The sequence below is a fragment of the Ranitomeya imitator genome, chromosome 1, assembly GCF_032444005.1.
Source record: "Ranitomeya imitator isolate aRanImi1 chromosome 1, aRanImi1.pri, whole genome shotgun sequence".
Classification (NCBI taxonomy): domain Eukaryota; kingdom Metazoa; phylum Chordata; class Amphibia; order Anura; family Dendrobatidae; genus Ranitomeya; species Ranitomeya imitator.
Window position 1 is genome coordinate 907913127 of NC_091282.1, and position 16014 is coordinate 907929140.

Genomic DNA, 16014 nt, shown 5'->3' on the forward strand with positions numbered 1-16014 from the left:
ATAATTAATATAATATACATTATACATAAATAATATAATAATAATAATAATAATAATAATAATAATATTTATTTTTATATAGCCCTAACATATTCCGCAGCGCTTTACAATTTGCACACATTATCATCGCTATCCCTGATGGTGCTCACAATCTAAATTTCCTATCAGTATGTCTTTGTAGTGTGGGAGGAAACCCATGCAAACACGGGGAGAACATACAAACTCCTTGCAGATGTTGTCCTTGGTGGGATTTGAACCCAGGACCCCAGCGCTGCAAGGCTGCAGTGCTAACCACTGAGCCTCCTATCAAGTGTTTATAGAAATATCCAACCCTAAGATCTATAGGGCAAACATAAATAATTATACAAAGTGCAGATACCAAGCAATGTATCATTACCCAAATGTAAGTTCATAGGGGCTTCAAAGTTACATAAGTGCAACCCATACGTGCCTATTAAAGTGACTGGTGCCTACCGCCCTTTGCATATTATCACTCCTCAATGCATCTAAAACACAGAGTAATTAATGTATTAATAATCACAGGTGCCCTGATAGTCTATAAAAATATATTAAAAAAAATACTCATCAAATCTACAAAGTCCTTCATAATCCTTACAGTCACAGTAATCCAGAGAATATAGTCCATAGTTTGGATATGACGATCTGATGGAAAGTAGCAATTGATTAAGATTTCCTCTATTCTCACAGTCTCTTGAGCAACCAATAAAGAAAGGAAAAGGGAAGTCCCACACCGGATCAGATGCATCACCGTGGACAAAAAGCAGCACTCATCACCTCCATCTCAGTATTAGTCAACCAGCCACTATAAGATAAATACGCATTAAAACATATAATAAAACATACAAAGAACATGTTTAGAACAATTATAAAACATAGAACAAAACAAAACCAATTACCTCCCCATTAAAAAGATGCCAACTCATAAAGACCACTAGCTACAAGAAAGCTGCAAATCCCTTGCTCACACTGAGGCCTTGGGTGTTCATGGTCCCTAGACGTTATATCCATTTACGCTCGCTCTGGGAGAGTACACGACTCAAGTTACCACCCCGTATCCCCAAAATAACCTGGTCTGTGCCCTTGATGACCAGATCCTTGGCGACACATCGATGATGTTGCTTGAAATGCCTAGGTAAAGATTTCAATTGGTTATCATCCTTGGCTGTTTTCGCCTTCTCAATATCCCGAACATGTTCCTGTGTCCTGACACTCAGTTCTCTAGTGGTTAGTCCTATGTAGACCTTACCACAATGACAATGTGCGTGGCATATTACACCTCGGGACTTATAATTGAGATTTTTTGTGATGTTATAAATGCGAGAGCCATCATAGTTTGTAAAAGTCGTGGACTTGGCATGATTCAAACAACCCTTGCAAATACCACAAGGGAAGTAACCGTTTGATCTGACACCTGTATTTTTACACTTTTGAGATTTTTCCGGTTTGTAGTGGCTCTTAACCAGAATATCTTTGAGGTTACAAGCTCTTTTTGCCACAAAAGATATGGATAGTGAGGCAGCAGAGTTACTTTGGACTCCATCTGCCCTGTGTTCAGCCTTGTCCTTCTTTTCAGAAGTGCACAAAACTGTGGCCGATGGCACTTTTATGCACTCCTAAAAAGATGCACACTGCCACATGATAGGCCAGATGGCTTCCACAGTGCCTCCATCTGCCTCATTATAGTTAATCTTCTGACTGGGGTTCAGTCTGAATCACGTATTTCAGAGATTTACACAGAAACTCCGAGGTAAGTGATCAGCGCCGAGCACAGGATAACTGCACCGATCCTTACTGTAATCTTTGGGAGGCAGAATGAACAAATCAACAGCAGGTGAAGAATTGGTTTTATTATTTTTTGTACGCCGTTCATCTTGTAGTATAAGTGATAAGGCAACTTTATTCTTCAGGTCAGTGCAATTACAGCGATACCAGATTTCTACTATTTTTTTTATGTTTGGCAGCTGTCACACACTAAAAATGCTTTTTATAGCATTGCCATATTTTGAGAGCTATAATTTTTCCATATTTCGGACCACAGAGTCATGTGAGGGCTTTGCGGGACGAGTTGACATTTTTATTGGTGCCATTTTCTGGCACATTACGATTTTTGATCACTTTCTATTCCGATTTTTGGGTAGCATGAATTAAGAAAAAACAGCAATTCAGGAATTTTTTTTAATGTCATACTGCATGTGGTAAAATTGATAAGGCAGTTTTATTCTTCGGGTCAGTGCAATTACTGTCATACCACATTTATTTTTTTGTGTTTTTGCACTTTTACACAATTAAAATTATTTTAGTAAAGTAATAATAATTATTTTTGCATTGCTTTATTCTGAGAGCGATAACTTTATTTTTCTGCTGATGGAGCTGTATATGATGGCTTGTTTTTTGCTGGACATGATGATGCTTTCAGCGGTACCATGTTTATGTACATTCATCTTTTTGATTGCATTTTATTCAATTTTTTGCTAAGTGGTATGATGAAAAACCATTTTTTGTTTTTTGCCTTGTTTTTTATTTTTTTACAGTGTTCACTAAAGGGGTTAACTAGCGGGACAGTTTTATAGGGTGTGTTTTAATAAAAATATTTATTTTTGGGCATAATATATTTGGAAATTTTTTATTTTTTTTTATATATTTTTGCAATCTTTTTTTTTACTTTTTTTTTTTAACTTTTTTACTGTGTCCCACTATGGGACTTTCATTTTTTGCAGTCTGATCTTTTGTATACCCTAGAGATGCAGGAGGATCCCTATGCTATGCAAACTGTCAGCGCTGCACTGACAGACAAAATTGTTGATCATACTCTGAACATGAGTATTCAACTTTGCTAGCTCTGGTGACCCGGTTGTCGTTATAATGACATCAGGTCACCATGGCAGTAATCAGGACCCTGCAATGACATTGCGGGGTCTCTGATCTAAGGGCAGAGGGCTTTCTTCCCTCTGCCTAATCCCAAAATGCTGTGATCAAGTTTGCTGGCAACATTTAGGGGATTAAAGTGCCAGTAGTTAGCTGTCAGAATCAGCTGACACCTGGCGGAGATTGCGCCCACACAATCTCTGTGTATGCAAAATTGCTGTGACGTATGCATCCGTCCCAGGTCAATAAACACCAGACCACAGGGATGTATGGATACGTATCAGGTGGGAAAGGGGTGGGCATGCACAAAACCCATTTGTTGAAAAGTTTGCAGGAGTTAGGCCACGTTCACACATTCAGTATTTAGTCAGTATTTTACCTCAGTATTTGTAAGCCAAAATCTGGAATGGAACTGTCAGTGGGAAAGTATTAGGGTATCTGCACACGTTCAGGAATTAGCAGCGCTTTGGACGCAGTGGACATGTGCTGTGTCCAAAGTGCTGCCAATACCTGAACATGTGCACATACCATAATACTTTCCCACTGACTGTTCCACTCCTGGTTTTGGCTTACAAATACTGAGGTAAAATACTGACTAAATACTGAACGTGACCTACCTCCTGCAAACTCTTTATCAAATGGGTTTTGTGCATGCCCCTCATTTGTCCAAAGCGTTGTCAGCTATTTAACGCTCATGAATCTGCATGTGTTCATTGAACTGTGCAGTTTCACCACGATATCCAATACATTGTACAGGTGACATTTATCTTGCGGAGGCTGACGTCTCCGCAATATAAATAGATATGCTGCGGTCTGGAAAGACGCACTGCATGTCTGTCTCCGCGGGTGAGCCGCAGACCTATCTAGACGCATAGTGGGCATAGGATTTCTTGAAATCCCATCCACTATGCTGTAACATATGGATGCTGCGCAAGTATGCAGCGTCCAATCCGCAGCGTTTACTGATCGTGTGCACATACCCTAACAGAAGCACTTCACCACTTCTGTATTTATCACCTACTCCTGGATTTGGCTTATAAATACTGATGCAAAATATTGACCAAATCCTCAATGAATGTGTGCACGTGGCCTAAGATGCATAGTCATGAAAAGGCGAGAGTCTCCTACTGAATTTGGTGTCTTTTTCAGTTGCTTTTCGCCAGCACAAGAAATGTGCTTCAGTCATGGTCTAGAATATTTCTGTCATAATTTACTCCTCGTTTTCACCTTAGGCGCCGGGGTCACATTTGTGAGTGCAATGCGAGTCTCTCGCATCAATACCCGGCACTGCTGCCACCGGTGCGGACCACAGCATTCAGGTGCATAGAAATACATGCAGCCGCACACTCCGGTCCCAAGTGTTGGCGGCAGTGCCAGGTATTGATGCGAGTTTCTCGCATTGCACTCAAGTGTGACCCCGGCCCTAGGCCAGTCTCACACGTCCAGATAATTCCGGTACCAGAAAACAATCGGTACCGGAATTATTCGTGTCCGTGTGCCCCTACGTTTCTGTGACACACGTGCGGCACACGTGTGCTGCCCGTGTGCCCACTGGGTACCACACGCACCGTGCTGGGTACCACACGTACCAGCATCTGGTGCTGAAGCCTGCGATTCATATCTTCCCTGCAGCAGAGTTTGCTGCAGAAAAGATATTAATAATAATGTTTAAAATAAAGATCTATGTGCCCTGCCAATTACACTCATGAATATGCGGCTCCACCTCCCATAGGGCTGGAGCCGCATATTCATTACTGTAAATGAGCGGCCCCACGTGACCGCATACAGGAGAAGATGCGGCCAGAACAGGAAGCAGCGACAGCCAACGAGGGAGCTTGGTGAGTATTTTCAGAACAGCGGGGGAGAACGCACAGGGGGGGGGGGGGGGGGGCGCACAGGGGGTGGGAGGGCGTGGGGCACATAGATCTTTATTTTAAACACTATTATTCATATCTTCACTGCAGCAAATGCTGCTGCAGGGAAGATTTGAATCGCGGCTTCAGCACCAGTGGGGGGGACAGCGCTTAATGTAGCACTGTCTCCTGCACGGCACACGGACTGCACACGGACAACGTGGGTCCGTGTAACACGTGCGCTCCCACGAACACTGACATGTCTCCGTGTTTGGCACACGGAGACACGGTCCGCAAAAAATCAATCACATCTGCACAGATGCATTGATTTTTATGTGTCTACGTGTGTCAGTGGCTCCGGTACGTGAGGAAACTGTCACCTCACGTACCGAAGCCACTGTGAAACCGGCCTTAGGGCAGTCTCACACGTCCAGATAATTCCGGTACCGGAAAAATCGGTACCAGAATTATCCGTGTCCCGGTGCGTTTCTGTGGCACACGGGCGGCACACGTGTGCCGCCCGTGTGCCCACTGGGTACCACACGCACCGTGCCGGAGACAGCGCTAAAGTTTAGTGCTGCCCCCGGCATTGTGCTGAAGCCCCATTCATATCTTCCCTGCAGCAGCGTTTGCTGTAGAGAAGATATGAATATTAGTGTGTAAAATCAAGATCCAGGTCTCCCTCCCCCGCTGTGATTAAAATACTCACCTAGCTTCCGGATCCCTCGCAGCGTCCTGTCCTGGCCGCACCATGTACTGTATGAGCGGTCACGTGGGGCTGCTCATTTACAGTAATGAATATGCGGCTCCACCCCTTTGGGAGGTGGAGCCGCATATTCATGATTGTAATCGGTGGCCCCACGTGACCGCTCATACAGTACATGGTGCGGCCAGGACAGGACGCTGCGAGGGATTCGGAAGCTAGGTGAGTATTTTAATCACAGCGGGGAGGGGGCGGGGGGCGCACAGGGGGTGGGAGGGGGCTGATGACCAGGATCTGTATTTTACACACTAATATTCATATCTTCTCTACAGCAAACACTGCTGCAAGGAAAAAAAGAATGGCGGATTCAGCACCAGTGGGGGGGACAGCGCTTAATGTAGCGGTGTCTCCTGCACGGCACACAGACTGCACACGGACAACGTCCGTGTGCGGTACGTGTTTTACACGGACCAATTGACTTTAATGGGTCCGTGTAATCCGTGCGCTCCCACGAACACTGACATGTCTCCGTGTTTGGCACACGGAGACACGGTCCGCAAAAAATCAATGACATCTGAAAAGATGCATTGATTTTAATGTGTGTACGTGTGTCAGTGGCTCCGGTACGTGAGGAAACTGTCACCTCACGTACCGGAGCCACTGACGTGTGAAACCGGCCTTAGGAGTATTCTCGACATCACAATCTCACAATCTTTGCGTCTCCTCTTTTCATTACCTCCAGTACAACCCCGTTATGTTACTTCTCATTGCTGCACTTCTGATCATGGTGCAGAAGTGATCAAGTTGTGGCCTCCTCCCAGCTTGTGGAAGAATTAGCAGAGTGATCAAAGAGCATAGAGTTGGATGTATGTAGCTAATGGGGTTGTGTCTCTCCTGACATCATGGGAAGTCTCCACCCCACACGTGTCTATGCCCTGTTATCTTCACTGTCCCTTCACAAAGCCAAGCACAGAACAGCACAGCTGGGATCATTCCTGCACTTATGTCTGCCAATATACATCACTGACATAAAGGAGCAGCCTCATTAATCAGACTATACTGTGCCAGGTAAGTGACTTGCTGACTGCCTTATGCAATGTACTATATATAATAGTGACTCTTACTTGTCACATAACCTTCCCTGCCTCATGTCTCTGCTCTGCAAGCTGACATTTCCCTTGCATTGACTTTTTTTGTGATTGATATTGGACCAATTATGTGCACTTAAGGGGTTTTCTTACCAGTCTTAGATTTTGGCAGTAGATTGTATCATAATTCATCTATAAAGTGACATAATCTCAAGTCATTTCAATTGTAAAAGAAGCGAAACCTCCTATTTTTGGCGGCTGTTATATAACAGATCCCCATAATCGCAGAGTTTTGGCAACTGTTCATCCCATTGCTTTTTAACTACGAATCCAGTGACTTTTTCTCCACTAACTCTGAAACATTGGTAACCTGTTGTGTAATGACAAGCTGAGACCAGTGGTTCTACTAAGGAATCAAGAGAACTTCACTCCCCAGGTTGTGTCAATTTGCTGAAGCCAGTCATTGTACTTACTAAAGCATGAAAGTAATAAAATAAACCTGATGTATGAAATCTCTGGCTAAGAGAATAAATATCAATAAACCATTAAAAATATTTGTAGTGAAAATTAAATCACCTTTGATCTAACCATAAACCAAGAAAGATAAGAGTACAACACTGTATTCCAGTAGTCGTAAATGGCAGAATCAGAGTCCTAGCTAAATGAAATGCAAGTCGAGCGGCCTGATTCATAAGTTACATTTTCTTTTTTTTTTTTATCTTGTAGATTTCGTTGACGTTTTTGCGCCAAACTCTTTAAAATTGCGCACTTGGTTAAGGAATTTTGCTCAGAATAATAAATGCTCCTTATTTGTCATGTATCCTTTTTTTGTGACTTTTTAGCACAAAGTCACCTATTCTACTGAAATGTTGCAAAATTCACCTCAAAATTTTAAGACTCCAGATAAGTCTTAACTTGTCTTAATTTTATAGGTTTCCGATGTAGTCAAAGCAGTACAGTGTCTACACCAACTATTAACCCCTTCCTATGCCTAGTCGAGGAACAAAGACCTTTTCGATAACCGTATTGAGTGTAGCTATGATAGACAGCCACACTGTAACAGGGCAGAACCCCTCGTGGTCATGATTGACGACCCTAGTGATATTATCGCTGGGGGTAACATCATAATTAAGACAGCCGATTAAGGTCATAGGACATATTAGTGCTAGGGTATATCAGCATGGTGGCTTAGTAGTTAGCACTGTTGCATTGTTGCGCTGGGTCCCAGGGTTTGAATCCCACCAAGGACAGCAAATGCAAAGAGCTTACATGTTCTCCCCGTGTTTGTGTGGGTTTCCTCCCACACTCCAAAGACATACTGATAGGGAATTCTGAGCCCCAATTGGCATAGTGATGATAATATCTGTAAAGGACTGTGGAATATTTAATGGGGAATTCCACAGAATTTTATTTATCAGGCACCTATGAATAAATTACATCGTATATTACATATACATTATATTACAATGAAAACATAATAAAAGTATAAATTATTGTTAAACAAAAGTAGCGGATACAAAAAGAAAATAGTAAATGTAGTATGTTCAAAATAATGTAGCACATAAATGACATAAAAGTAATTTTTAGAATAAAAGACAGAAACTCCCCTCCCCCCAAACATATACGATATCGTAACCCACATATTCTGGAACCCTTTAACTGCCACCACAAGTACTATATATATACCTTTATTTTAGGCCATGTTAGCTACATTAAACAAAAAGCATGGTGGGATGGTGTTTTTTACTTGTCCCATCAAAGTTAAATAAAAATATAAAAAATACTATCGTGTATGGTATGTAAAAAGATCACCGTGTTGCTTAAAAAAAATGAAAAAAAGGTGTTTAATCTGTAATGGTGAGATGAAAAATATAGAAAAAAAATATATAGTTGAGAAATGGTCCACTAGAATCTAGATATAGAAATGTTTTTTTTTCCTGTAAAACATTAATATTTATTATTTGCAGAAAGTGGAATGTTGGTAATGTTCACTTGTTTATGTGCAGACTGTCATGTTTTATAGAGTGAAAGAAAACGCACATAGGAAGGGGTTAATTATTAACAGTTTTTCACTTCTATGTATATACTATCTACAGATTGATCACCTTTCTGATATTTCTTATTTCTAGAAATGTAAGGTGTTGATGGTTCATAAAGTGGAATTTGCTGTAACCCCGTTACATGTTTACGGTTGGGTTTTGATCGCTAGTTGGAAGTATTGCCAAGATCACCCAGAAGATGCTGAGTTTTAGAGGAGGATGTACAGAGCATTTCTGCTGAATCATGGTGTCATTGCTGGAGGCAGATCCTTTGGCATTTTCACTTCTCCTAAAACTTGATGGCTACCACTATAATTAGCACGGTTGCATGACAGCCTTCAGCTTTCCCCAGCACTTTTTGAAGAATAAAGTTAGAGCCACAAATGTTACCACCTCGGTTACATGAAGGGTTTGGGCTACCAGGATGGAATTAGATTTTATGATTAAGTGTGTGGCCATTAGACTATCACTTCCCATGGAACCATTTTCTGTCTCTTTGCCGTATTTCTCTGTCGTGCAAGTTGAAAGATGTAGTATTTCTTTAATTTGGTTATTATTGGATTTGTATGTTATGTAGGCTTTACGGTAAATTCACAGTGGTGATATTTCCGTATGACATTATTTGGGTAATATTGTTCTAATTCACAAATCCTTCAACAAAACAAAACCAGCAAGCAGATAAAAATGAAAAGGGAACCTCGTGTATATTTTATCCTACGTCTCTGCATTGAAGTCCTAATGGAATATGTATATAACTGGGGAATGCTATCCATGTAAATCTTTTTTTCTATGTTAGCTTCTACATTATTATTACAATTACTGCATGTTGACGCAAATTAAAAAAAAAAAGTCATTGAAATCCTTTTTTCACTATTTGTAATATTTTACGTACCGTACCTTTCCTATTCTGTAGGAAGAAGATCACATTGCCATGGCAGATAAGAATTCTCATACTGTGGTTCACATGATGGAACCAGTTCTCAATGGCCTCCGTACAGATAACCCAAAGAAATCATTACAAGGTGCAACCCTCAGCTTCCATAATGTCAACTACAAAGTGAAGATAAAGACGGGATTGATTTGTTGTAGAAAAGTTGTTCGAAGACAGATTCTGACTGATGTCAAGTAAGTAATTGTAGCCTGTATTTGCTTTTGAGGACTAAGACAACTTATTATTGATACCTAATTTTTATATGATTTATGGTTATTCGGCCTCATCTCGTCACCTAAATGTTGTAGATTTTCAATACATCATTTTAGTAAGCTTGTAAAAATTGGCAACTTTTATGATAACATGGATTATAGAAGAGGACCGCAAGACATCCCATTCCATAAGCACACAGAGGAATACACTGCTCATAGGGTTCCATTGTAAAAAAAAACGGGCTAGACTCCTCAGGAGAGAGCATGTTTGCTTGCAAGGTGAGAGAGAGAACTGCCGAAAGTTGCTCTCAGCTTTTTCCAGCTACCCCGTACATGTCATGTTTTCAGGATTTCCTTAGTTTTGCCCAGGTAATAATTGCATCACCTGTGCAATGCAAAGGAAATCCTGAAAACATGACCTGTTGGTGGGCCTTGAGGACTGGAGTTGGGGACCCCTGCATTAGATGGGTTTATATGCCCCCTTTGTCTACTGTTTGAGGAGTACCAGATGCCTCAGTTCATAGATGATCAATATGCCCTATGTTTAATTTGCCCAAGCACAGTGCTTGTTTCTCTAACTTTCATGTATATATTTCAATTTATTGTAAGCATTGTAAATGGCCATGATCCCAAAATTGCTGTCATACAGATTTCTGCACCGTCACATTATGTATGTGACTCGGCATTGTTAGTGTGTGACTTCCTTTTTTTAGGTTGCATTTTTTGCATGACTCATTCATTCATTCAGTAGCATCATTTTGTTTTAATTCATGAATTCAAATCTTAAATATATCATATCCATAGCTTATCTTCTTCCATGATTAATCTGGTTATTTTATCAGGACAGTGCCTGTCTTCATGCCCTTTACTATCCGTAACCCCTCTATGGCCGGCGTCACACACAGCGTATGAAAACACGGTCCGTATATTACGGCCGTAATACGCTGAAAAGTCCCGAAAATAGTGGTCCGTAGCTCCTCCGTAGGCAGGGTGTGTCACCGTTTTTTGTGCATGGCATCCTCCGTATGTAATCCGTATGGCAGCTGTAATGCGTGTTTTTATCGCAGGCTTGCAAAACCGACATGCGGCTATACAAGGGATCCATGTGTAAAAAAAAAAAAAAACCATATATACTGTATATATACAGTGGGGCAAAAAAGTATTTAGTCAGTCAGCAATAGTGCAAGTTCCACCACTTAAAAAGATGAGAGGCGTCTGTAATTTACATCATAGGTAGACCTCAACTATGGGAGACAAACTGAGAAAAAAAAATCCAGAAAATCACATTGTCTGTTTTTTTAACATTTTATTTGCATATTATGGTGGAAAATAAGTATTTGGTCAGAAACAAAATTTCATCTCAATACTTTGTAATATATCCTTTGTTGGCAATGACAGAGGTCAAACGTTTTCTGTAAGTCTTGACAAGGTTGCCACACACTGTTGTTGGTATGTCGGCCCATTCCTCCATGCAGATCTCCTCTAGAGCAGTGATGTTTTTGGCTTTTCGCTTGGCAACACGGACTTTCAACTCCCTCCAAAGGTTTTCTATAGGGTTGAGATCTGGAGACTGGCTAGGCCACTCTAGGACCTTGAAATGCTTCTTACGAAGCCACTCCTTCGTTGCCCTGGCGGTGTGCTTTGGATCATTGTCATGTTGAAAGACCCAGCCACGTTTCATCTTCAATGCCCTTGCTGATGGATGGAGGTTTGCACTCAAAATCTCACGATACATGGCCCCATTCATTCTTTCATGTACCCGGATCAGTCGTCCTGGCCCCTTTGCAGAGAAACAGCCCCAAAGCATGATGTTTCCACCACCATGCTTTACAGTAGGTATGGTGTTTGATGGATGCAACTCAGTATTCTTTTTCTTCCAAACACGACAAGTTGTATTTCTACCAAACAGTTCCAGTTTGGTTTCATCAGACCATAGGACATTCTCCCAAAACTCCTCTGGATCATCCAAATGCTCTCTAGCAAACTTCAGATGGGCCCGGACATGTACTGGCTTAAGCAGTGGGACACGTCTGGCACTGCAGGATCTGAGTCCATGGTGGCGTAGTGTGTTACTTATGGTAGGCCTTGTTACATTGGTCCCAGCTCTCTGCAGTTCATTCACTAGGTCCCCCCGCGTGGTTCTGGGATTATTGCTCACCGTTCTTGTGATCATTCTGACCCCACGGGGTGGGATTTTGCGTGGAGCCCCAGATCGAGGGAGATTATCAGTGGTCTTGTATGTCTTCCATTTTCTAATTATTGCTCCCACTGTTGATTTCTTCACTCAAAGCTGGTTGGCTATTGCAGATTCAGTCTTCCCAGCCTGGTGCAGGGCTACAATTTTGTTTCTGGTGTCCTTTGACAGCTCTTTGGTCTTCACCATAGTGGAGTTTGGAGTCAGACTGTTTGAGGGTGTGCACAGGTGTCTTTTTATACTGATAACAAGTTTAAACAGGTGCCATTACTACAGGTAATGAGTGGAGGAAAGAGGAGACTCTTAAAGAAGAAGTTACAGGTCTGTAAGAGCCAGAAATCTTGATTGTTTGTTTCTGACCAAATACTTATTTTCCACCATAATATGCAAATAAAATGTTAAAAAAACAGACAATGTGATTTTCTGGATTTTTTTTTCTCAGTTTGTCTCCCATAGTTGAGGTCTACCTATGATGTAAATTACAGACGCCTCTCATCTTTTTAAGTGGTGGAACCTTCACTATTGCTGACTGACTAAATACTTTTTTGCCCCACTGTATATATATATATATATATATATATATATATATATATACTAGATGGCAGCCCGACTCTAAAGGTTCGGGAGTCTAGAATCCATATATACTTTATTTATTCAAATGTAAAAATAATACAATTAATAAATAATAGTAAGAAAGAACAAAAAATGGCTGCACTCACCAGCTCTTGACAATTCTTGTTATTTAAGGTACAGTTACACAGGATCCATGAACATGCTTATGAGGGGAGGGATGAAAGACATCAGACGACAACTTTGCGTGTTGTGGCAAATGCCACAACAACGGTTCTTTGCTTAAGAACAATGTCAGGTAGTAGGAAAATAGCCAGTTAATAATAGGCAATAGTTCTTTGCAGGAATGCAGATATTAATAAATAGGCAGTTTATATTGCAGAGAAATTGCTGGGCAATAATGGACAATGTCCTTATGTGGCAAATAATAGAGCAATATACCCAATGTGGCAAAGAAGAGGTTAATAACCGGCAGTCTCTCAGTATAACAGTCAGTGAATAATAGGCAGTATATGGAGAAAACACCAAACAAAAGTTCAAAATTGGTGTGAAAATGTCACTGAACCACTTCACAACTAAATATATATAGTTTTGGTAAATGGTATTATCATTTTTTTGACGAAATTCGGCAGGAGCTTGAAGAGCAACGTTACTGGGCCCGCCTCCACGCAGTAGAAACTTGCTGTGAGGTAAAAATTCAAAAATCACACCAAAATGGCGGGCGGAGTGTGTCACAGTACGGCACGTTTCTGATTGGTCGCTCGCAGCAGGCGGCAACCAATCAGACACTGGACACTGTTGACGTCACTTATCTCCGGACATTAGCTCCGGACATTAGCTCCGGACATTAGCTCCGGACATTATCTCCGGACAAAGCCACGGAAGTTGGCACAAATTGCAGGAAGTAGTATTCTAGGCAATTATATATTAGATATATATATATATATATATATGTCAGTAGTCACATATATGTATATATATTAATATTTCATCCAGCGCGATATAGCAGAAAGCCGGTAATTCAATTACCGGCTTTTGCTTTCTCCTTCCTAAAACTGGACATGATATGAGACCTGGTTTACATACAGTAAACCATCTCATATCCCCATTTTTTTGCATATTCCACACTACTAATGTTAGTAGTGTGTATATGCAAACTTTGGCCGTTCTAGCTAGTAAATTAAGGGGTTAAATGGCGGAAAAAATTGGCGTGGGCTCCCGCACAATTTTCTCCACCAGAGTAGTAAAGCCAGTGACTGAGGGCAGATATTAATAGCCTGGAGAGGGTCCATGGTTATTGGGCCCCCCCCTGGCTACAAACATCTGCCCCCAGCCACCCCAGAAAAGGCACATCTGGAAGATGCGCCTATTCTGGCACTTGGCCACTCTCTTCCCATTCCCGTGTAGCGGTGGGATATGGGGTAATGAAGGGTTAATGTCACCTTGCTATTGTAAGGTGACATTAAGCCAAATTAATAATGGAGAGGCGTCAATTATGACACCTATCCATTATTAATCCAATACTAGTAAAGGGTTAAAAAAAAACAACACACACACATTATTAATAATTAATTTTATGAAAAAAACACAAAGGTTGTTGTATTAATTTATTCTACTCTCAATCCACTCACTGAAGACCCTCGATCTGTAAATCAAAAAAAAAATAATAAACCAAGAATATACATACCTTCCGAGGATCTGTAAGGTCCAACGATGTAAATCCATCTGAAGGGGTTAAAATATTTTGCAGGCAGGAGTTCTGCTAATGCAGCGCTACTCCTGCCTGCAAAACCCCAGCGAATGAAGGTAAAGTAGGTCAATGACCTATATTTAGCTTCATTTGCGGTGAGGCGCCCTCTGCTGGCTGTTCCTAGATCGTGGGAACTTTCCTAGAAAGCTCCCTGTCTCGAGTTCATATGAGGACAACCAGCAGAGGGCGCCCTCTTATGATCTCGAGCCAGGGAGCTTTCTAGGAAAGTTCCCACGATCTAGGAACAGCCAGCAGAGGGCGCCTCACCGCAAATGAAGCTAAATATAGGTCAATGACCTATTTTACCTTCATTCGCTGGGGTTTTGCAGGCAGGAGTAGCGCTGCATTAACAGAACTCCTGCCTGCAAAATATTTTAACCCCTTCAGATGGATTTACATCGTTGGACCTTACAGATCCTCGGAAGGTATGTATATTCTTGATTTATTTATTTTTTTTTATTTACAGATCGAGGGTCTTCAGTGAGTGGATTGAGAGTAGAATAAATTAATACAACAACCTTTGTGTTTTTTTTCATTAAATTAATTTTTAATAATGTGTGTGTGTGTTTTTTTAACCCTTTACTAGTATTGGATTAATAATCGATAGGTGTCATAATTGACGCCTCTCCATTATTAATTTGGCTTAATGTCACCTTACAATAGCAAGGTGACATTAACCCTTCATTACCCCATATCCCACCGCTACACGGGAATGGGAAGAGAGTGGCCAAGTGCCAGAATAGGCGCATCTTCCAGATGTGCCTTTTCTGGGGTGGCTGGGGGCAGATGTTTTTAGCCAGGGGGGGGGCCAATAACCATGGACCCTCTCCAGGCTATTAATATCTGCCCTCAGTCACTGGCTTTACTACTCTGGCGGAGAAAATTGTGCGGGAGCCCACGCCAATTTTTTCCACCATTTAACCCCTTAATTTACTAGCTAGAACGGCCAAATGTTGCATATACACACTACTAACATTAGTAGTGTGGAATATGCAAAAAAAAATGGGGATATGAGATGGTTTACTGCATGTAAACCAGGTCTCATATCATGTCGGGTTTTAGGAAGGAGAAAGCAAAAGCCGGTAATTGAATTACCAGCTTTCTGCTATATCGCGCTGGATGAAATATTAATATATATACATACAGTGGGGCAAAAAAGTATTTAGTCAGTCAGCAATAGTGCAAGTTCCACCACTTAAAAAGATGAGAGGCGTCTGTAATTTACATCATAGGTAGACCTCAACTATGGGAGACAAACTGAGAAAAAAAAATCCAGAAAATCACATTGTCTGTTTTTTTATCATTTTTTTTTTTATATTATAGTGGAAAATAAGTATTTGGTCAGAAACAAACAATCAAGATTTCTGGCTCTCACAGACCTGTAACTTCTTCTTTAAGAGTCTCCTCTTTCCTCCACTCATTACCTGTAGTAATGGCACCTGTTTAAGCTTGTTATCAGTATAAAAAGACACCTGTGCACACCCTCAAACAGTCTGACTCCAAACTCCACTATGGTGAAGACCAAAGAGCTGTCAAAGGACACCAGAAACAAAATTGTAGCCCTGCACCAGGCTGGGAAGACTGAATCTGCAATAGCCAACCAGCTTGGAGTGAAGAAATCAACAGTGGGAGCAATAATTAGAAAATGGAAGACATACAAGACCACTGATAATCTCCCTCGATCTGGGGCTCCACGCAAAATCCCACCCCGTGGGGTCAGAATGATCACAAGAACGGTGAGCAAAAATCCCAGAACCACGCGGGGGGACCTAGTGAATGAACTGCAGA

At 41.3% G+C, this 16014-nt stretch overlaps 1 protein-coding gene across 2 annotated transcripts in view; it reads left to right on the plus strand.

Annotated features, from left to right (window-relative positions):
- Positions 1-16014, plus strand: part of ABCG2 (ATP binding cassette subfamily G member 2 (JR blood group)) — a 176152-nt gene that overhangs the window by 111832 nt on the left and 48306 nt on the right. The window contains exons 1-2 of one of the 2 annotated variants that reach the window (XM_069743443.1): positions 6357-6510; positions 9483-9694. In XM_069743443.1, coding sequence (XP_069599544.1) covers positions 9501-9694 — 194 coding nt within the window. In that variant the 5' untranslated portion in view covers positions 6357-6510; positions 9483-9500. Of the gene's footprint in view, positions 1-6356; positions 6511-9482; positions 9695-16014 lie in introns of those variants that run through there. The other variant, XM_069743442.1, reaches the window with a different exon arrangement.